This window comes from Colias philodice, chromosome 17 (genome assembly GCF_061535455.1).
Source record: "Colias philodice isolate Cphi_HAF_F1 chromosome 17, ilColPhil1 Martin Lab GWU primary, whole genome shotgun sequence".
Lineage (NCBI taxonomy): Eukaryota > Metazoa > Arthropoda > Insecta > Lepidoptera > Pieridae > Colias > Colias philodice.
The window spans coordinates 569,100-591,872 of NC_143102.1; the positions used below are offsets into that span (position 1 = coordinate 569,100).

The 22,773-nt window shown below is 33.9% G+C and overlaps 2 protein-coding genes across 2 annotated transcripts; both read right to left on the reverse strand.

Annotated features, from left to right (window-relative positions):
- Nucleotides 1-6,946: 6,946 nt before the first annotated feature.
- LOC149480782 (calexcitin-2-like) lies at nt 6,947-7,555 on the reverse strand. Its single transcript, XM_089705435.1, has one exon. It carries the CDS (start codon nt 7,553-7,555, stop codon nt 7,010-7,012), a length of 546 nt encoding a protein of 181 aa, XP_089561561.1. The 3' UTR covers nt 6,947-7,009.
- A 7,511-nt stretch (nt 7,556-15,066) lies between these two features.
- Nucleotides 15,067-15,782, reverse strand: LOC149480783 (sarcoplasmic calcium-binding proteins I, III, and IV-like). Its single transcript, XM_089705845.1, has one exon. The coding sequence runs from the start codon at nt 15,743-15,745 to the stop codon at nt 15,194-15,196; it is 552 nt and encodes a 183-aa protein (XP_089561971.1). The 5' UTR covers nt 15,746-15,782; the 3' UTR covers nt 15,067-15,193.
- Nucleotides 15,783-22,773: the final 6,991 nt, after the last annotated feature.

Consider the following 22,773-nt stretch of genomic DNA (forward strand, 5'->3'; position numbering starts at 1 on the left):
GCGAAAAAAAAATTTGCAGATTTTCGGCGGTATGGCGACCATTTGGAATCGTCCGAAAAGTATGGCATGGCGATTTTCGTAAATGGCTGCACGACGATGGTTACCTGTGCAAAAGTTAGCCTGGTACAAATGGTTGAATTGTTTTTTTTAAATCAACACATTCGCGTCGGTATGGCGGGCTGTAAATCACACCGGAAAAGTATGGCATGACACTACCGCCTACTTGTTTTTTATGGGCTATCGGTAAATTCTAAAATTTTTGTGTTACAAATCGTTTGTCTTCGCTATTTTTCCGACGAGTTCGACTAACGCCCACGCGACTAAGCCGCCGGTACCAGCGTTCACACCATCGTTTTTCTTTTTGTCATTGCGTACTAAGACCCATGTAGAACCGCCATCCTGTTACAAATGACTCGAAATTTTGTGTCAGTATCTCCCGGTCTATCAAGGCTGTCAAATTTTTAACAGAGCGTTATATTGACAGACAACTGACAGCGCTGGCTAGATGCTAAATATTCATGATTCCCGTCAAATAAGATGTACTGTGGCTGATTTGAAGGGCGTCTGATGGCATCTAATGCATGTATAATAATATGTAGTAATAACATAAAGTGGTTTTTAGAAAAAGAAAACAAGAATTAAGATTATGGTTATACTCTATGAGGTATTTTTGAAGTATAACACACGGAAACGTTGAATTATCTGAAACTCGCGATGTTACTCTCGAATACAGTAGAACTAATATTATATGGCATTCGGTTTAAAAGTACAAATGTTTACCCGATAATTGTTGAATTTAATCCAATGCTTAAACTGCCAAGAATGACAGGTTACAATACAAATAATCAAAGAAATTAAAATGAAATAATGAAATGCTCTACAACTACGCAAATACTTTTAATAAAATTGTAACTATCATATACTTAAATGTGAAATTAAATGCAAATGTATTCTCATTATAATGATGAGACAATAATGAAACTCATCAACTCCTGAACAACAGACCACTTCAGTTGGCGCCAATTATTTTTGTGCTAGAAAATTCGATAAATTAAAAACTTATTAATAAATTCACATACATGCTAACTAATTACAAGTAAGTATACAAAGTATAGTGAAGACTGTGTAATAATATGATACATTATTTCTGCAGTGTAGTTTCCAGTTCACAGCCTAGTTGATCAATTCACTTCCTTAAAATGTAGAAAAAGTCGTTTAAAATATTATGTATTTACTTCATTTTTTATTAATTTGGTCTTCGTTAAAGTAGTTCGCTCCTAATTATTATAAGAATGCTCATACATTGTTTCAAAACCATAATATCCTTTTAAATATTTTCCTCTGGAATGTTCCAGCTCCTTTTGATCGAAGTTAGTTTACTAGTGTCAGTTTGATCATGTGAGGTAGGTCAGTTACGTGCCTGCCTTCGTACTAGTGTGACAGCATTGAATTGCCCGCAGACTCCATGGGGTAGTTCGTATGGATGTGGTGTTGTTAGATAAATAACGGATTTTTTATATTAACGTAGAATTTAAAGATATAAATGATGGAAGTCTGATTAGTTGAATGATCAATATGTTTAATACATAAGGCCTGAATAGTTTTTGTTATTATGTAAAATAGGAATAAAATTAGAGATGAACGAATGTTGTGGAACTTGAAGTATATACACCTGGTGAATTTGCTATTGTAAAACTTTATGAAATCTTGAAAATAAGTAATACTTACGTCGTAACTACTTCGTAACATGTATTAATACGCCGATGTGTTCTTAACTACATCTCATTCAAAATATTGTTAAAACTTTATTGCCACATCCAATTTTTGTAGCTCGCATAGTGGGCTAGATGTAATCAAACGAACTGTGACATAGCGCTGTGGCTTTTGGACAGAGCACTGTAGGAAAGTTTTTAGAAAATAAGCAATACCGGAGTAATATTGCTTCATGCCGGAATTCCGCCAAAACTGGATTGCTAATGGTATGAATGTAGCAAATAAAATTGTGCTTTAAGACTCGCGCTTTTTTAATAATTCATACAGATCTGATCAGTATGAATGCATTTCTACTAATATTGGTCTTTTAAGTATTTTATCGGGAATTTATCTAACTAGGACTTTCAGGATTTGGATTTTTAGATTAAGATTAATTAAGAAAATACTCGCGCACATTACTAAAATTAAATTCAAATACCATAGATACTCATTATTCTTCCAAATAATTTGCAGCCAAAATTAAATTGTCTTTTCACACCATTTAAAATATATACGAGAATTCGCAATATGAGTGCAATGCTTTACACACGACGGTTTCACATTAATTGCCTTTTCGACGTGTTCGCGAATATTAGGCGATATATCAGTCAAGATTTTAATTCGGGTTTTTTTCGGTACTTGCAATTATTCTCGTGAGACAAACACAATTTTGGTATAACGTATGATATAATAATATATTAATAGTTTATTTACTGATTAAGTTTTTCTTGAACCACTTGAGGATTCTATCTTCAACATGGTCAATTCAGTTTTGACGAATGTTTCTTAAAAATATAAGAGAAAATAAAAATAAATAAGCACAAAAGTCTGTTCTATAATTATTTTAATTTAGAAATACCTAATCAGACAACCGCTTAAAAATTCACTAGCAAATAACAAACCTAACTATCAATCTCCGTTCTTAACAACTTTATTAAAACACAAAGCGTAGAAAGCACAATTCATTTCCCAATTCACAGTTCTCACTAAAACAAATGTCCCGGAGATCATATAATAAAGGGGGCAGATTTTAGCAGCGATTACACGTAATAACGTGGCCATAAATATTCGAGAAGCCACTTCAGGTAGGGCCGCAAACTGCCTGAGCCCTGGCGTTTGGTGCGAGTTGTAAACTTTCTACTAATATTATTAAATAGCTGAGTCCCGTGGTTTTACTCCGCTTCTATTGGTCTTAGCGTGATGAAAATTTTCCTCGATAGATGGACTATCGAACTGTGAAATAATTTTTCGTGGCTCCTGAGATTAGCGCTGTCAATCAAATAAACAAGCTTTATAATACATATTAACATAGTTAAGAAAATCTAATAGTCTGTCTGATATGCTTTCACAGCATCAGTTGAAGACCAGTCAAGTGTAGTAAAATTCTCAACAATAGTAAAAGAGTTTAGCGTTAACCGGTGTAACTTATAGAATCCAAAAGATGTTCTAAATAATAAATTTGTGGATGATCTTTGTAACATGATTATCACAATATCTAGGTGTGCTAATCGGGGCTACTTTCCCAGGTTGTAAAGATAAATATAATTATTTACACTGATAAGAACCGAATTGGTTACCAACAATCCAAATATATCAGCCAATGATTGAGTGACAAATATTATAATATTTATTTATAATAATTTTTACATATATAAATATTATTATAATTATTTTTAAGATTAACAAAATCTCAAACCGTACTGTAAAACATATTTTAAGATTTTTGCTTATGTTAATTATTAGTGTCTAATTTGAAGAAAAGCAAATTTGTAATTAAATTCACCGTTTGTTTAGAACATACATAACATTAAAATAAATAAACGTAAAAAACAAACTCGAATGGTAAATAATAGCAAAATGCATATTATATACATATATTTTAGATTTATTAATAATAAATACTCTACTGTGTCTATTCTGGTTACAGTATACCTTGTTTTTATTATTATAAATACGCTGTCTCCTTCACTTTGCACCGTACACAAACGCTCGAGTCCCACAGTCACGCTCAAGCTATAATTAGCACTCGGCGTATTCAAAACTGTCCACTTTTATTTAGTATTTCCCTAATTATTCATTATTTATAACTGACCCCTGTAATCTTCCCCGCAGGCTGTCTTAACCTCATTACAAATTGCAAATGAAACTTTTTATTAAAATTTACGATTTTCTTTTATATGCTTGCTTAAATATTCCTCTCCTACTCGTTTGCATTTATGCCATCGATATTATTCAAGTTCTACCCCAATGAAAACTGATAAAAAAATTCTCGATTGAGGATGTAGAGAAAGCTCGCCTAGAGGCAGAATTCATAAGTTCGAGACACAGAACATTACTTTGAAACTTTCAACGACTATTCAAATTTCATGTATGCAGTCTTCAAACTTTTAATTTACTCTCAGAATATTTTAAATGTTAACCTAATGTTACAATACGAGTAAAGTCGTAGGCATCCGCTAACTGTATTTATATAAGAAAATTACTTTTCGATATTATTTAACTTGCAAACTTCAAAAGAATCCAGACGGTGCGGACATAAAACTTTTATTAAAATCTCCGCGAGTTAAAAATAACACAAAACTAGGAAGACTGCCTGCAAACTATTTAATAATATTTTGTTAAAATTTCTCAATTGCCCACTGAAGCGTCCTTAATATTTCTTTGTACAAGTAGGAAAACAAATTTTACAGTGCGCTTGTACAGTGCGCTTATTATTTGAAGCATTCAAGTAACGATAAATAAAAGAAACACAGTAACTTAACGTTTTATCAGTATTTATTTCAAGAAAGGTGCGGCTCCAAATATGTAGTTTCCAGGTGCGTTGACGTCATCGGCGATGAAGAATTCCTTGAACAGCTGCTGATAATCTTCCCATGAAACACCTGACTTGCCTTGTGATACCTTTTCATAAGCTAATTTCGCGTCATCATTGGATACACCGAAAGCGTTTGTAAGAACTCTTATAAACTCAGCAGCATCCAGGGAACCATCTGCGGACGAATCTTTAATATGGAAACAGACTCTGCAGAATAGTTTCTGCCATTCAGGGAAGTCAGTTTTGTCTTGATTGTCCCACATTGCTATCCATTCCTCGGCGGTTACCTTCCCATCGCTGTTCGCGTCGGCTGCTTGGAAGCCGTCCCAAATCTGGAGCATTATATCTTGAGCCATACTGTATATAATATCTCCTTCTTTCCATCCTTGCAATTGTACAATCCTCTTCAATGAATCTTCAAAATCTTTCTTCTCGATTACGCTACTGGCATCAGCGTTGAAGAAAATCTTGAAAACGTGCAATAATTTTTGCTTTCTGAATTCGGAGACCATTTTGACTGTTTTACTTTATCGTTTTCTAAAGTAATAAATATTAATACTTCTATTAATCGTCTTTTTATAACTTTTGCTCAGATAATTGTAATCAAATTGATAAGAAAAGACGACGTAATGGACATCCCTGATTTGTGGATAGATTAATAATTTCAGTAGAAGTAGATATCGTGTTTGATAACTCTCGCTATTATCTGATATTTTTTTATGTAACGGTTGCATTTAATTCGTTATGGCACTCGTTGCTATAAATATTTTTGTGGCCTTTAATTCTTATTTAAACCTTAATAAACTTACAAAAAAAATACATTAATGTCGTTAACAATTGTATGATGCACGTAATTAATGATATCAAAAACGGAAACGATTAAATATTATTAACGTACAAAAAGATTTAATTATTGATTAAACGTATTCGAACCAAAAAGCCAGTTACCAGGTGCATTAACATCTTCCGATAAGAAATATTCAGCGTATCGTTCTTCGAATTCTTCCCACGAAATACTAGTTTTACCCTGTGACAGTTTATTAAAGGCTTCACTCGCTTCTTCTTTCGGTAAGCCAATAGCAGCGTGGACGTCAACAAATTCCTGACAGTCCACAGCACCATCTGATGATTTATCTTGTATATAGAAGAAGACTTTACAGAACAATTTCTGCCATTCATTGAAGCACGAACGGCACACGGACGCAGGTAAATCCCACATAGCCAACCATTCGTCCGCAGTTACTTTACCATCTTTATCAGTGTCAGCTCCACACGATATACCTTTCCAAATCTTAGCTAACGATTCTTGAGCCACTTGATACACAACATCACTTTCTTTCCAGCCTAGTAGTTTCGAGATTCTCTCTAAAAACAGATCAAAATCCTGCTTCTCTATTTCTCCACTTTCATCAGCGTCGAAAATTGTCTTGAAAACGAATAGCAGTTTTTTCTTTCTGAAGTCGGACACCATTTTGTTACGTTTATGAACGTGAATTAAGCAAAAGGCTTTAAATAAGTTATGTGCAGATTCTGATGCCGCCTTTTATAGGCCTGAAGATTAAAATAATCGGTTGATAAACTTAATAATTAGTATCGTCGTCTCTGTTGTAAATGTAATCATGTATTAGATGTGACTATTGTTTTATGATTTGCGGATCATTATTATTAATTTTTGTGCCATCAAAATACGAAAGTTGAGTCTCAACAGTACCTGATACAATCCTTTTTACATTAATATAAAAAAAAAACAAAACTAAGTTTCATAGTGCATTAAGTATAATTTCATTAAATGTTATCACTAATATTTAATATTATAAAGCATTGCATTTTTATCAGTATTGCAATCATTCGAACTGATTACGAAAGGGTTTCGAATATGTAGACTGTCGTAAAAAAAAATGTATGCGTGTACTAGAGTACACACGTAAGAAGTGAAACTTCTTTATGACCTTAAAAATGTCACGAGTATGGCGTAACGCAATAATTTCACGCGTACGGCGTAACGCAAAAATGTCACGCGTACGGCGTAACGCAAATATGTTACACTAAATTTTTGTCCAACCCCGATAAAGAAGTTTCACTTCAAAAATATAATATATTCAAATAATCATAATAGGTAATTACGTGAAGTCAATTACTTTTAGGGCTGATTTTTCAATCGTTGGTTAAAACTTATTCATCGAATAACGTATTAAACTACCATTTCAAAAATGTATTCTAATTGACCGTATTTGACAGTTTACAGGTGACATTTTAAAATGTTCGTGTAAATACTTTATTGGACGAATAAATTTTAACCAAGGATTGAAAAGAAAAGTCATCTAGTAGCCAAAACATTCATTGTATTAGAAAATAAAAATAATGTTATAAAAAGCACTATATTTCAATAAATAAGACACAATCGATTGAACAATACATACACCATACAGCTATACTAACCTATTACTTAAATTTATTTGAACCGAAAATGTAATTTCCGGGGGCATTTTCATCGTCAGATAAGAAGAACTCAGTGAACAACTTTTCGAACTCTTCCCAACTCAGGCTCGGTTTGCCTTGCGAGAGCTTCTTAAATGATTCCGCTGCTACCTCCTTCGGCACTCCGAATCCAACGTGGACCCTGACGAATTCGTCTTCATCCACAGCACCATCACCTGTAGCATCCTGGATGTGGAAGGTGATTTTGCAGTATAATTTGTTCCACTCGGGCAGTTCTGAGCCTTGAATGTCCCACATTGTCATCCACTCGTCCAGAGTCACTTTGCCGTCGTTGTCGACGTCAGACATCTTCTGTAAACCTTCCCAGATTTGCGCTGATACATCTTTAGCGACGCTGTAAACTACGTCAGACTCCTTCCACCCTTGGAGCTTAGCTAGTTTATTCATGCTCTCCTCAAAGTCTTTCTTCTCAACGAAACCGCTCTCGTCGGCATCGTAGAATGTCTTGAAGATCCATGTTAATTTCTTCTTTCTGAATTCGGACATCATTTTGATTTATTTTTTATAATTAAGCAGGTGACAGTGCCAGTAGTTAAATGACTGACGCTTTTTATACTACAACAAATACAATCTATTGATAATACTGGATGGTATTGAACAATAAAGTGACAGCCAAAAAAAATATTACCTAATTTACGGTGGTGATTTAAAAATGATTTTATACGAATTACGCGTGTCAATCGAAGGTAAAAATGTTATATAATAGTAGTTAGCTTGTATAACACTGTTTTCATATCTTAACGGCCGGCTCAGCATTGTTTTTTGTTTCTGATTGGAATTGATCACGCTATCCATAACCAGCCAAAAAGAAAGAAATGTGGTATAATACCAACATATCAGGAATAATTTTGTATCAAAGTCCTTATGATGGTAATGATCTTCAATTTTTTTTCTGGTCGCAAAAGATCAAATTCAAACTCATGTATATATTTATTTATTCAACTAGACTCTTTTCGTCGTAAAAATATAGAAAAACAAATATTTTCCACAAAATATGCTTACAAAATATTAAGTATCTATCTACTGAATGATAGAGATCACTTAACATCAAAACTTATTGTATGCAACGAGTGCAGAACACCGTCCAATTGTCAAAGATTCAATCACTCGATAAATAATTTCCAGATCCGAGATAACAAACGTGCGTAAATCAAAATCAAAATACCTGACCTTTTTGCTATTTTTATATGTGCATTTTCATGGTAAGTCACTACATAGTATAAAGCAAAGTTGCTCACCGTGTCTGTCTGTATGTATGTACTATGCTTAGATCTTTAAAAGTGGACAACGGATTTTGATGCAGTTTTTATCAATCACGGTTCATGACACATTCCGGTTACAGACGGACTTACAGACAGATAGACGGACAGTGACGTCTGAAGAAAGAAATAATAGAATCCTGTTTTACCCTTTTGGGTACGGAACCCTAAATGTCAGCTCGTTATAAAGGATTAGATCCCAAGTCTTTCTTAATGCAGGTATTAGTTTTAAATGAAGGTTCAAAGTTACTTCTTTACTTCGAAACTTAGGTGACCTGACGTTGATCATATTAAAAAGTCAGTTTACTGAACGTATCAAGTAAAACTTCAAATATTAAATAACTCTTAGCTCATCTGTTTGTTCAAAACTTATAACGTAATACATTATGTTTTATTAAATTGATTAGTGTGGTTAGAACACATCTATTAGATTATTATTAGACCTTCATGTAACAGGAAGCTTTTCTCAAGATATTGTATTAATAATATAGCTAAAAATAAACGTTTCAAGCATAGATATTATAATCATTTTTATTTGTCAATATCATCACCTATAGAATAATTACGTTAATCAATCAATCAAAAGAGATACATTCGTATTCGTTTTATAAAAATGATGCTATGTCATACCAAATAGTCACTTCATTTTAGTGTTTATTAATTATTAAACTATATTATGTAGGATTTTTTCAGTCAACCCATCTTTAATAGATTTTTTAATAGACTACATTTTTTTAAAAATTGGTCTCATTCTATTATCACGTCGGTGCAGGTTGACCTATATTCGGATCTTAGACCATGATTTAATATTTAATGTACCCATAAATTTTAAAATAAATAAAACGTAATCAAATAGGAAGTCTATATAGATACAAAAGTACCTAAGTCAATCACAAAAAAATAGAAATATGGCAGATATAAAACTGTTGCCAACACTATTAATTTCTATCCTAAAATACTACAAGTAACCATCCTCGTACGCTAATTTTCCCTCAACGATTTTCCATAATGTTAGTTCAAGTACATACACACATACATACAGAATCTGGTGCGGTGTGACAGATAGAACGCATCTGTCATGATCCTACACACGCCCTCTACATGGAGCGGATAATATTTGATACGGTATTATGTTTTGTTTTATTTAGTTTATTTTAACAGTTAGAGTACTTATTTTGTTAGACATGCCTGTTAATTTGTACGTTACCATAACAAATTATGTCTGTTTATTTTACGTATCCACTCATTAGTATTAAAATATTAAATAATAGGTAACTAACATAATATTCTTTTTCAGCCCGGTGTGACCCAAAGTTGGGTATAGGCCTCTTCATGTGCACGCCATTTCTTTCGGTTCGTCGCCACTCGCATCCACTTCTTTCCCAAGATCTTCACTATGTCGTCAACCCATCTAGTAGGCTGACGGCCAACTTTTCTTTGTCCGGTCCAAGGACGCCATTCTAGGATTTTGTTGGTCCACCTGTTGTCACTTAATCTGCAGATATGTCCCGCCCACCTCCATTTCTGCCGAGACACTTTGAGTGCTATGTCTATAACTCCAGTTTTCTTTCTTATTGTCGTATTTGGAACTCTGTCTATCAATGAAATCCCGAGAATAGCGCGTTCCATCGACCTTTGCGCTACTTGGAGTTTATTCACTAGGTATTTGGTTAGTGTCCAGGTTTCAGAGGCGTACGTCATTACTGGAAGAATACATTGCTCAAACGTTCGCCTCTTCAGGAAGGTTGGTATTTGCTTGTCTTTGAATACGTCTGATAGTTTGCCAAACGCTGCCCAGCCAAGTTGAATGCGGCGGTCTACTTCCCTCGTTTGTGCATTCCTATCCAGCGTAACCATTTGACCTAAATAAACATACTCTTCTACTCTGTCGATGTTCTGACCATATATTGTGATCGCAGGTGTAATGTTTTTGCTGTTACTCATAAATTTAGTTTTGAGCATGTTCATTCTTAATCCAATAGCTAGTGAGGCATCATGTAGTTCTTCGAGCATAACTTTTATATCGTCCGGGGTTTTAGCAAAGAGCACGAGGTCGTCAGCAAATCTCAAATGTGACAACATTGACCCGTTGATGCTAACGCCTTTTTCAGACCACTCCAATAGTTTAAAAACGTCTTCTAGAGCAGCTGTAAATAGCTTGGGAGAAATTGTATCGCCTTGTCTTACACCACGACCAACTGGTATTCGGCGAGATACTTCGTGCAGCTTTACTTGGAGGGTTGCACCTTTATAAATCTCCTTGAGAACTTCCACATATCTTGTGTCTACCATGCATCTTTGCAGTGAATGAAACACAGCCCAGTGTTCTACAGTGTCGAACGCTTTTTCATAATCTACGAAAGCAACACATAGATCCTGATTGTACTCCACACACTTTTCAATCAACTGCCGCACTACAAATATGTGGTCGATAGTGGAGAAACCACGACGGAAACCTGCCTGTTCTATTGGCTGTGCAGTATCAAGTTTGTTGGCTAGACGGTTCGTCAGAACTTTAGTAAATAGCTTGTAGGTATGGAGCAATATGGATATTGGCCTATAATTATTGAGTTGGGTTTTTTCCCCTTTCTTATATATAAGCGTAACCAATGCGTTTTTCCAAGGTTTCGGTGTAATACCTTCCATTAAAACCTGATTGAAAAGCCTTTGAAGCTCTAGCAAAGCCGTTTTGCCTCCTAACTTTAAAAGTTCCACAGGTACACCATCTTCACCTGGAGCCTTTTCATTTTTCATACTTTTAAGCGCCGATTTAATCTCATACAAGCTTATGTCTGGTAGATCTTCTGTAAAGTGACGTATCAGTTTAGCGCGTGGGCATTGAAGCTTCAGTGGCTCCACTATTCTGGAGGTGTACAGTTTTTCGTAGAATTGTTCTACCACATGCATAATTTCATCGAGGTCATTTGTTTCTCTTCCGTTAGCATCTTTGATTCTGTGTATTTGTTTATTACCCTCTACCAATTTCTTCCGAAAAACCTTTGGGCCTCTATACTTTTCAATAGTATTGACAATAGTTTTGTACCGATGTTGCCTTACATCACGCCTTACCGCTTGCTTTGCTTGCTTATTAATATCAGAAAGCACTACATTACTTGTTTCCGGTTTGCTATGAAGAGCACGTCTCGTTTCGAGCAGATCTTTTGTTCGGTCCGACAAAATAGTTTTATTTTGACGTGTTGTCTTGCCAAATTCCTCGGCTGCCTTCCTTATGCTCTGCGTGAGTCGTTCATCTACAGCATCCACAGTAGCAGGTATTTGGCTTGTGGTCAGAAGCTCATTGATGCGTTGCTCGTAATGATCTTTCTTAACTTCAATAGCTGCATAATCCAGTTTGGCGTTATGTTTCCGAATTAACCTCATTCGTTCTGTTTTGGCGTTTATTTTGAACGTTGCACGTACTATCCTATGGTCGCTTCCGATGTTTATACAATTTAAAACACTAGCGTCACTAACAACATGTTTCTTATTGCTCAGTATGTAGTCTATTTGGTTTTTCGTTGAACCATTTGGGCTTCTCCATGTCCACTTGCGTTGGTCTTTCTTTTGGTAGAAGGTGTTCATAGCATAGAGATTGTGTTTTGCTAAAAAGTTGACAAGAATCTGGCCTCTCTCATTTCTTGTGCCTAACCCGTGTGTTCCTATATATTCTTCATTAGTACCAGGGAAACTTTGGCCAATTTTCGCATTAAAATCACCAATTACAGTGGTATAAAAGCATGGATTTTCGTTAAGGGCTCGCTCAACATCGGCATAGAAGTTATTTAATTCGTCTTCACTGCTTGCGCTAGTAGGAGCATATACCTGAACCACTTTCATCGTTAACCGGTTGTTTATATTAAAGGTAGCATACAGAACTCTTTGGGAAATTCCAACGACAGTTTTCAGCCTATCTGCAAACTTTTTATGTACGAGAAGACCAACTCCTCCTTCGGATGTGTTGTCCTGTCCTTTATAGAACATTATGTGTCCTGATGGTAACTTTGTCAGTTCCTCCCCTTTCATTCTTGTTTCACATAATCCTAGAATGTGCCATTTGATTTTATCCAAGATAGTCGTCTCAAGGTCAATGAACCTGTCTTTTGTACGCAAGGTGCGTACGTTGTAAGTAGCTATATAGATCGTCTGTTGACAGCCGGATCTTACCCAGGGATTCTTAGCACCCTCTGCCCTGTAGGTTTTCTGACCGCTGTCGTAGCCAGGCCTGACAGGGCTGCTGGGGACTGAGGGCCTTCTTTTGTGTTGTGCTTCCATGAAGGTAATAAAGCCTTAAGACACCACGCTGGCTAGTGCGTGTTGGTGAATCCACTCTTTCGAAAATGATACTTTTCAGGTTTGTGGTAGCCTAAGATAGCGTTTGTGTTATGCCAAGCTCAGTTTGTTCGGGTCAGGGATTTCCGCCGCCCGAGATACGGCGTTGTTGCTCTTTAGCACCACCCGGGAGGCACGTACAGGGTAATGAAGGTCTAAGCCTGCGGACGCGAGCAACCATTGCCATCCCAACATAATATTATTATGTACCTATTAGGTATATTAGTTAAGCCCTATTTAAATAGAGTGCAGATTAAATGATTCTTCGCGAATAAACATCCAGGTACGATGGTTATTTTATTTGATCACTAATTAATGATCTAAGGATATTTAAACACAAATAATTCCGGTAGGAAACCTGTTACAAGTGCACTTTAAATTAAAATATGCGTCATCATAAACGAAAAAAACAGTTCAAATCTTGTATTTTTATCAGCAACATTCTCACTTATACAAACCAAACCAAACCTTATCTATGTTTGCTCTTCTTCAAACACTACCATTAAAAATAAATCTTCGGAAATGCTTAACATATCCTAATGTATTCTACAATTCGAGTCTAATGCGATAAAGAGAGATGTAACGGTGGGAAGGGGACGCCACTCATTTGCCAAATTGTCCCGGATTATAGAATTTTTTATCGCCCAGTGCAGTCGCTTAATGCGGTTTTATAGCTATGTGTAATTCTAGAACAATCTAGTGAGTAGTAATGGACGAATGTAGAGTCACAATGGTTTGTACGGAACTGTCTTAGGAGAAGTAGTGTTTGAAAAAAAATTACTGAGTTGGTCTGTTGTTTTTGCCTTGGTTATTTTTATTTTGCTAAAATAATTGTGTGTTAAGGTGTTTGTTACAGTTTTTAAACTTCCGCTATAAAACGTACCAATTGTTTCATAGTGAGGTAATTTTTTGTAATCGAAAAAGAGCAAATAGAGCTCGTTTACTGCAATGAAAACCAAAAACCATTCATAATAATTTATCAAAGTTAGACTACTGCAAAGTTATTAAGACATTAAATACGGTTTTAAGAAATAATATTACTAGGTAGATTTTTTATCATGATACAATTATAACTTTATTTATTATTGGTTTCAGTGAACTGAATCAACATAAATCATAATTTACCCAATAAATATTTTTGCTCTATCTCTCATATTATTTCGTAGAAAATTGGATTCAGTAGATCTCTGGATTCAACAAATAGATGATTATTAAATTCAATAGGTAATAGATAAATATTATAAAATCTTGAGGTAAATTTACAACTTACAGAAGACATGCTTGTATAGTGAGTGATCGATATTTACTTTAACTATATCTGTCGCTCAAATTTCTTATCTATTTAATACTTGTCACAATTGGTACAAATTAACATTAAGTAAATAAACATCTACTATTTTCAACAAGTACGAGCGTAATAGCGAAAGATACTAGGTTCGATTCCTGGTAGAGACTAATAAAACGTCATGACTTTGGTCAGTTACAGAAAACTGATCACCTTTATGTTAGTAAAGAAAATCAATAAATAAAACAGACCAACCATTTATTAAAAAATGTGATGTTATAAATAATAGTTTAATCTGAGCCTTGCAGAAGCAAACTAGGAATCAATATAATAATATTTCAAATTATCAGCCATGATTATAAATTATTACCACGGATTTGAAGGGCCAAAGTGATAAACGGTCATTAATCACTATTAAGATGAACAGCAGCATAATTCAAATGTAACCGATTACTCTGATAATGCAAATTTAATTAGCTAATAATAATATTCCATACAAAATATATATTTGCGAAAATGGGTATAACGCGTAACACGTTGTAGCACTCCTCAGGGTAATATGATATTGTATTTGTGAGGTTTATTAGTTTATGTATAACGATAGACCGATAAACATTATTGTAATATATGTTTTATAGCTTCGCGTATATTGCTTTGGTTTGATATTATTGTGAATGTCATTAACTATAATTAAGTAAACCAATTGGTTATATTTTCATTTTATAACAATAGCTGTAAAACCACCATTAAATAGTATAAAAGTCCGCGTCCCACTGTCTGTATGTATCCTTGGATCTTTAAACTAATCAATTAATTTTGATAGTAAAATATTTTTATATATAACTAGCAGCCCGCCCCGGCTTCGCCCGTGGTACATATGAAAAATAGATGTTGGCCGATTCTCAGACTTACCCGATATGCACAGAAAATTTCATGAGAATCGGTCCACCCGTTTCGGAGGAGTATGCAGACTAACATTGTGACACGAGAATTTTATATATAAGAGATATAATTTTATATTTTAATAGTTAAAGTTGATCAAGAAAAAGGTTAATATGTATCATCAGCATTGCAGCCGCGTGTAGCCGGGTGGGTCGCTAGCAAGAAATAATAAACGGTTAGGTATATTGCTTAAAATTTATTGAAATGCATACTAGAATTACACCTAGGTATCACACAATTTTGAAAACAAGATCACTTCACGATAATACTGAGCCAATTTACACCTCTCAACACTTAAACTAAAAATAAGATCTAAAAACTTGATTTCCCAAAGATGTAGTTGCCAGCGGCGTTCACGTCTTCAGTGGTGAAATATTCCTTCCACAGGTCTTGGAACTCTGCCCAGGATACGTTGGCTTTGCCCTTGGACATTTTCCTGAAAGCGGCGAGCGCATCGTCCTTGTTTAGACCGAAGGAAGCGTACACAGATGAGAATTCCTCGCCATCGATAGCACCATCACCACTCGCGTCTTCGAGGTTGAAGATGAACTTGCAGTACAGGCTCTGCCACTCGAGGGGAGCGGAGGGGTTCTTAGCGAACTCCTCCCACATCGCGATCCACTCATCGACGGATATTTCACCGTCTTTGTCTGCGTCAGCCCTTCCTTGCAGTGTGTCCCATATCTTCATGAGCGACGACTGAATTTCCTTGTATTTAGCATCGCCAGCGCTCCAGCCTCGCAGCTTGGAGATGTTCTCTACAGCCAGCTCGAAGTCTTTCTTATCAATGGAACCACTTCCATTCCTGTCGAAGAAGGAGGTGAAGACATGGAGGAGCTTCTTCTTTCTGAAGTCGGAAACCATTTTTGTGACTGTGATCTACTAGTAAATGTTTTTGATGTGGGACAGACGGCTTTTATAGCATTTAATGTATAACAAGATAATTGTTATCTTGAGAAAATCTTGTGAATTAGACGGAAATTTGTTATCTTTCTTGCTATCTGCCTGCAATGCAGTCAAGCTGTGAATTATTTACAGAGAAAATTTAAAGATACCGAATTAAGGTGATATTATAATGACACAATGATCGGCTGATTGAAATCTTATCAATTATTGAAAACGTAAAAAACAAGTTACGATTTATGCATCGATATTAGTTGCAAGAACTAGTAAAATGATTATAATATGGATTGCAAATAAACATTTTTATTTATTAATATCACATTGCCGATATTTTTTTATATAAAAAAGGTATCAAATTAAGTTGTATTCCTCAAATGATCTAAGCCTCAAGGCCATAGCCAAGGTTAATAGCGAGATATAATTATAATTCTCTGTTGCGAATTACTCTGTGTACAAGATGACACTGTTTACTCTACATCAAAATTGCATTAACTATGCTAATAGCAACACTTTATTTCTACACAACATTACACGTAGGCTTAAGTGGTTGAGTTTCCTACATCTTAATTTTGTTATCACTAATTGTATTAAAATAAGAAATTATTTTCTATGTTATTTATTTATTTTACAGGCAAAGAGGATACACTCTTAATTTACTTTGACTTACATGTTATGCCTTTTTTCTTATCTACTTTTACGTTGAATGCGGCAAAAAAATCATATAAAAAATGGTGTGCAAAGTCACACATAAGCCTAGCTAACACACATTCACATACCATTCTGTCCGGCTGTCCTGTGTCGTAATATATCATACGTGTAAAAACAGGACTTAAGCCCTTGGGCAAGAACTTTTTATTTCTTCCAGGCGCTCGCAATTCGTCCTTTTGTGTTCCTTAGATTAATGCGGCGTTTTTGTTTTAGTGTGTAGTGTCCTTTTTCTGTGTTTTTTCTTGTATTTTCACTAGAAATTTTTATTGCAAGGACTTTTGATAACTTTTTAGGAATGCAACAGAATCCGTGACTATGTTTTCTGTTAAATTTTATTTTAAGCTGACCTAGCTTAATCTAATTTAAAAGTTCCACAAATAATCATATTGTTTTATATTCAGTACACGGCTTCAATTTCGTTTCCCAAATAGTAGAGACACTTTATAATATTCCAAGAAGGAAAATTATATTTTTTACAAAAGTAATATTTCTTATTATATTTCGCTTATTGGCATATAAATATTTGATGGGTAATATACTCAAATAAGGCACTTTATGACCGCTTTAAAACGGTTCAAATATCAACAATATTAACGATTTACGTCAATATAAAGCAGCAGTTTAACGATTATAATTATAAGGAAATTCTCATAGGATATAAACACATTTACTGGTCATAAATCGAAGTTAGCTCGGATATAAGGCTTTATTGCCTCATTATACTCCGTAAGCTACTAAGTTACAGACGTTTATTTCAAGATCAATTTTCTTTCGTGAAATTCTCGCTTTTTAGATGATAAAAGACGTACGAATAATATTATACTATTACAGCATACTAATTAATCTCTGTTATAATCAAGAAATTATATTATAATGATAATAAATCAGTTTTTGTTATTAATAGGGAATAAGCATATACTAAAATTATTGCGTTTAATACTAATACATTTCTCTTTTGTTAAATAGCTGAACTTTTGAATAAATACTAATTATGATCTTCCCTTCGCTCTCCTATTATTATTTATTATTAAGAATATCATTTAACATACACTTAAACAATCGAACAAAAGAACTGCTGTTAAACCAGTCAACCAATGATACTTAGGTATGTGTTTTTATTCAGCATGGTTTAATTGTACCTATCTGCGTTTATTCTTTTCATCTATTACTACTGCTATTTATTATATTCTCTTATATATTATCTTCTATCTCTATTATATTATTATCTTGTCATCTATCTTATTTCAGGATAATTATCTATAGATGCGTTATATTAATCTATTTTACTTTTGCCGTATCATCTATCTCTTGAATCTTGATATCTATAGAGACACAATATTATGTATTTAATATCCAACTATGATTAGCCTTCGTGCTCGAATTCTGCAGTTTCTATTTGTGATGACATCGTCTCGTTATCAAATACAATATTAACACGTCAATCTGTTTTCTGAAACGGAGAGATTAAAATTACACACTGGACATAGTAAGTCCAGAAATTTCTTTGTTCTCATAATAAATGAAGTAATAATAATAATTCTATCATTTTGAAAAACTACAATTTTGACTAGTTTTATCACGATTACGAAAAATGAAGAGAATCAGATCAAAACTGAAAAGAAGAACATCGCTATAAAAATTTGTCTGTTATTAAAAGTATTTTAATTTAATCATTTCGAACAAGAGTCCCATTAAAGAACTCGTTAAACCTAAAGGATAAATAAAAATTGTATTAGGTATAGGAAGAGCCGATTTATTTATATACCTATAAGGTATACTCCAGTATATACAAAAAAAACCTACTCGTATTAATTAAATAGTAGATACGTACTTTTAGAATTTTACGACAAAGAGAGGCTTGAGGTCGATAGGACTCGCGGTTCTTATTTTTTGAAAATATCATTTAATATTTAAATAATACATAGAAACCATTGAAATTATCAGGAACTCAAATAAATCACAAATTAATACTTTGCAATAAACTGCCAGCTAATCAAATTACGTCAATGCACAATTTGTTATCAGATTAAACACATAAGTAATTTGATTCTCTTATCGCACGTATTTTTTACATAAATAGTAAGATTGCAAAGACAATAAACAATTTTTGATGTACATATTTTGATATCTAAGTAAGTATGGAACATTATCTAAGCGTTTTTTACTCCTTTTAATTGGTACGATTTTATTAGTTTCATCAGCTTTTTTGTAAATTTGTATGTTCTTACTCCTTTGGGTGTCCAGTGGGTCTTAAAATGGAGTCTTCCACTTTAAGCGGACAGATCTAATTCAAACTTTGTACACTTATGAAGCATTGGCGGCAATACAATTAATTTAAAGCGTGTTTTTAGTTCATAATATAAACTACTATATTTTAAATAGAGCTCTCAGAAGACTGTCGATGAAAAATTTCGTGTAGGTACAATTAAATCCTACAAATAATAAACTACAAACCCCTCTAACATCATAATATAACTATAAATTCACCCTTCACATCCCATCACATATCTAAGCTTTCAAATTAAATGAACAACGGAATATATTAACAATACCTCACGTATTGTAGACGATGAAAGCTGAGCCACACAAAACCATACAAGTAGCGATATTGTGATCATTGCTGATTGCAACAAAGACTAACATGCAACCATAAACGTCTCGGGATTTGTTTATTTGTTTTGTTGAAGATAGATAGCTTCTGGATGCGTCGGGATATTGAAAATTATGTGAAAATTATGAATTTTAAAAAAAACACGCGTTTGGGTAACAGGATAGAGCAGACAGATAGGGAAAAGTAAATAAATGTTATGTTGCTAAGAATTAACGCTCCATTCACATTCATCATCTATCAATCTTTTTTTAAGGATGTCCGATATAAAAGTATGTTTAGCTGTGTATCTGTATGCAAAAATATGTAAAGACATGAAGGTTTTAAGTTATGTTAAGTAGAAGAAGAAGCAGTTGTTCGAAGACATTGAGCTCTCATTGAACTTATATAAGTAGTTGAAAATTTTGTTAATTTTTAAGTTTTATTTAATCACAATATAATTTTATAACAAATGTAAGTATTTATAAGTAGGTACACACTTGATAGAAAGCACGGTATATCCATTTGCACTAAAGTAACTATTTATTTAACTATTAGGTATCTGTAGTGTTAACTACATATAGGATTAAACATTTTTTTATATTGACAATAGCCAGTTTGTAAGTACCTAATCTACTGGTCTCAAAAATAGTTAAAATGTTTCAGTTTCAAAACACGATTCTCATTCTTTTAAATTTTCTCCGTTATATCTCGTATAGGTACACGACGAAGAATTGATATTCACACAAGATGACATCCAGCGGCATATATCCGCCGGTATTATTTTTAATACCGCACAATGCAGGTACGGGCGCCATGTAAGACGACCTCGTTATAACCAGCTAATCCGTGGCTGCGCCGGCGAGGCGCGGCTCCGTTGTTACGGTTTGACGGTTCATTGATGCATGGCAATTAATAAAAAGTTTTTGTATGTAGTTCATGTAGTTGGTAGAAGAACAACTTGTGTCAAAAAGCAATGCTTGAACTTTGAAATCGGACAGTACAATAAACTTATAGATATTTTTGTTAAATCAAAGATAATATTATATCCTCCAGGAACATATTATCAAACGTTAAATATCAGTATAAATAGTTTACGATCGTGAACTAAGATTGTAACGTCGTGTCACAGATACAATCAAAATCTGGTAGTTAAAGCACGTCTGCTAGAGTAGATTATTATCTAATCGTATACAAACACACAAAATGTAGGTATTTGCCTCATACCAGGCAATATATATATATAATAGTGCTTGTCGCAACCCGAAAGGAATTAATCGTGACGTCACAGGAGCAATTTCAATCATCTGCCGAGGACCTCTGGTTGACTTTACGTGTTAACCCTTAAATTGATTTCGTCAGTTTTAAAGGACATAGTATTTACACACATGCTGGCGCTGTTTTAGCAGACCTAAGCTTTGCTAATCGGTATATTGGGAAGGTACTAGCTATGTCCTTCGCGTACATGTAGGTTTTTTTACCAAAGCGAAGTACAGTCGCGAATGGTGACCATTTGAAAATTGCAAAAAACGGATCTCTTGACTCTCCCGATAAATTTGATAATAACTGTAAGTATTTTGGCTATTTTGCTTATAATGTTATATTATTAGTTAGAATACGATTGTAAGTATAGTATTTTGACATAATTTTTACATATTTTACAATATTTGGAATACAAATCTTAGTTTATATACGATGTCCCATAAAACGGACGTTGACAACTTGGAGTATATACTAGGGTATTCTTCACATGTCCTATGTAACGGACTTTGCCAATAAGGCCCTCCATTTTCAACGTCATCATTTTGATATATTTTTCTCTATTTTTAATATGTTTTAGAGGAGCATGACATGGCAATCAATAAAAAATTCCCTCCCTACCTCTGGCGGAAGCTTAAGAGTCTGGCGTTGAGTTGAGATGACGATTTTGAAGGAAATGTAGACCTACGGGAGTGATTTCACTATGATAACAGTGTCAATCATTTACCCCCAGCACCATACCTTCGGAATTATACGACATATTGATTTGAGACACAATGAAGACCCAAAAAGTCAGAATTTTTACCATCAACAAAATATTATTGCTGCAGAATTACAGCCATTGCATGCGGTGCGAGATGAATCTTCCCTACTTCTCAGTAGTTCTTCAGCCACAGCATGATGTTACTTACCAGAAATACCACCCAATGTTTGAAAATTTAAATAATAATACCTTACAAATTAAAAAACTGGCAGAAAATGGATATAATATATGCCAAAGAATCCAAAAAAAAGCGATTTAAATATCCTGTTTGTTTTGGTACCTCAAGCATGGTATACGACTTCTTTGCATACGATGAAGCAAACACATTTCAATCTGTACAATATAAGGAATGGGAAGAGGACTTTCTTGGTGTATTAGATAAGTTCTCAGGCTATGTAATACTATTTCTATTCCAATTCTTAGCATATTCTTAGGCTGTGATTTTTGGTAGTGTCGTTTTTTAAAATCCATTATTTTTAACGATATCGTTAAAGTTTTAACCAACATTTTAAGACAGATGTTTGAAAAGCTTATTCTAGATCGTTCATAATTATAATTTGATAATATTTTTGAATTACAGAGTTGAAAATGTGCATTGTATTCATGTACCACGGTTGCAGGAATAATGTGCAATGTCCGTTATATGTAACGGTTCGAACATGTACATATAATTGGCAATGTCCGTTTTATGTGACATAGTGAAAACAATAGAAAAAATTAAAATTTTTAATTTTTTTTTTCATTTTCCTCTTTTCTATCCTAATTCCAACACATTCTCCAAATTTGGACATTATAAACACAAGTTATCTAGGGGTGACAATTTAAGGGTTAAATATCATAACGAACTTATTAATATTCACATATGTGTATTATATCTTTGTAAACAAAACTTAGGCAGATCATTTTCTCAACAATTGCATAACTTTCTAGAAGCACTAAATAATATAATTCTCAATCACCCCTCGGATAAAATAATTATTGCGGGCGACTTTAACATGAGTAATATATCCTGGAATTTAAATTCTGAAGGTCTACTTCTTCCTTCAAACTATTCGAATGGTGATGAATGTTTGTTTATTGACGAATTATACACTCACGGTTTGCAGCAGTACAACTACATACATAACGCTAGCAACCGAATACTCGACTTAGTGTTATCGAACGATTCTATTGTTGTGTATGAATGTGTCCGTCCGCTTTTACCGATCGACCCTTACCATAAAGCACTCATAATTGATGTAGAATTTGTTCACATATCGTATTTAAAATCGAATACTAGGAAGAAAATATTATACAACAAAGGGGATTACGAGGGAATAAATGCAGAATTGTTTAAAATTAATTGGTCACAAGAGTTTGACAGTACTCATTCCATTGAAGAATGTGTGAATTATTTTTATTCGATTGTTAATAATCTAATACACACTTACATCCCAAGCAAAACCGTGGTCGACAATAAATTTCCTATTTGGTATTCACCAGCTTTAAAAAATATTATTAAAGAAAAATTTAAACATTTTCGCAAATACAAGATTTACAAAAACCTAAGTAGCTTAGAATCATACAAACTGTTAAGGGATAGAGTTAAGAATGTAGAAAATGACTGTTACCAAAAATATATAAATTCTGTTGAAAATTCCATTGAACAGAATCCTAAATACTTCTGGTCCT

Coding starts and splice junctions, on each gene's coding strand:
- LOC149480782 (XM_089705435.1), bottom strand. CDS start 7,555: ATGATGTCCGAATTCAGAAAGAAGAAATTAACATGGATCTTCAAGACA.
- LOC149480783 (XM_089705845.1), bottom strand. CDS start 15,745: ATGGTTTCCGACTTCAGAAAGAAGAAGCTCCTCCATGTCTTCACCTCC.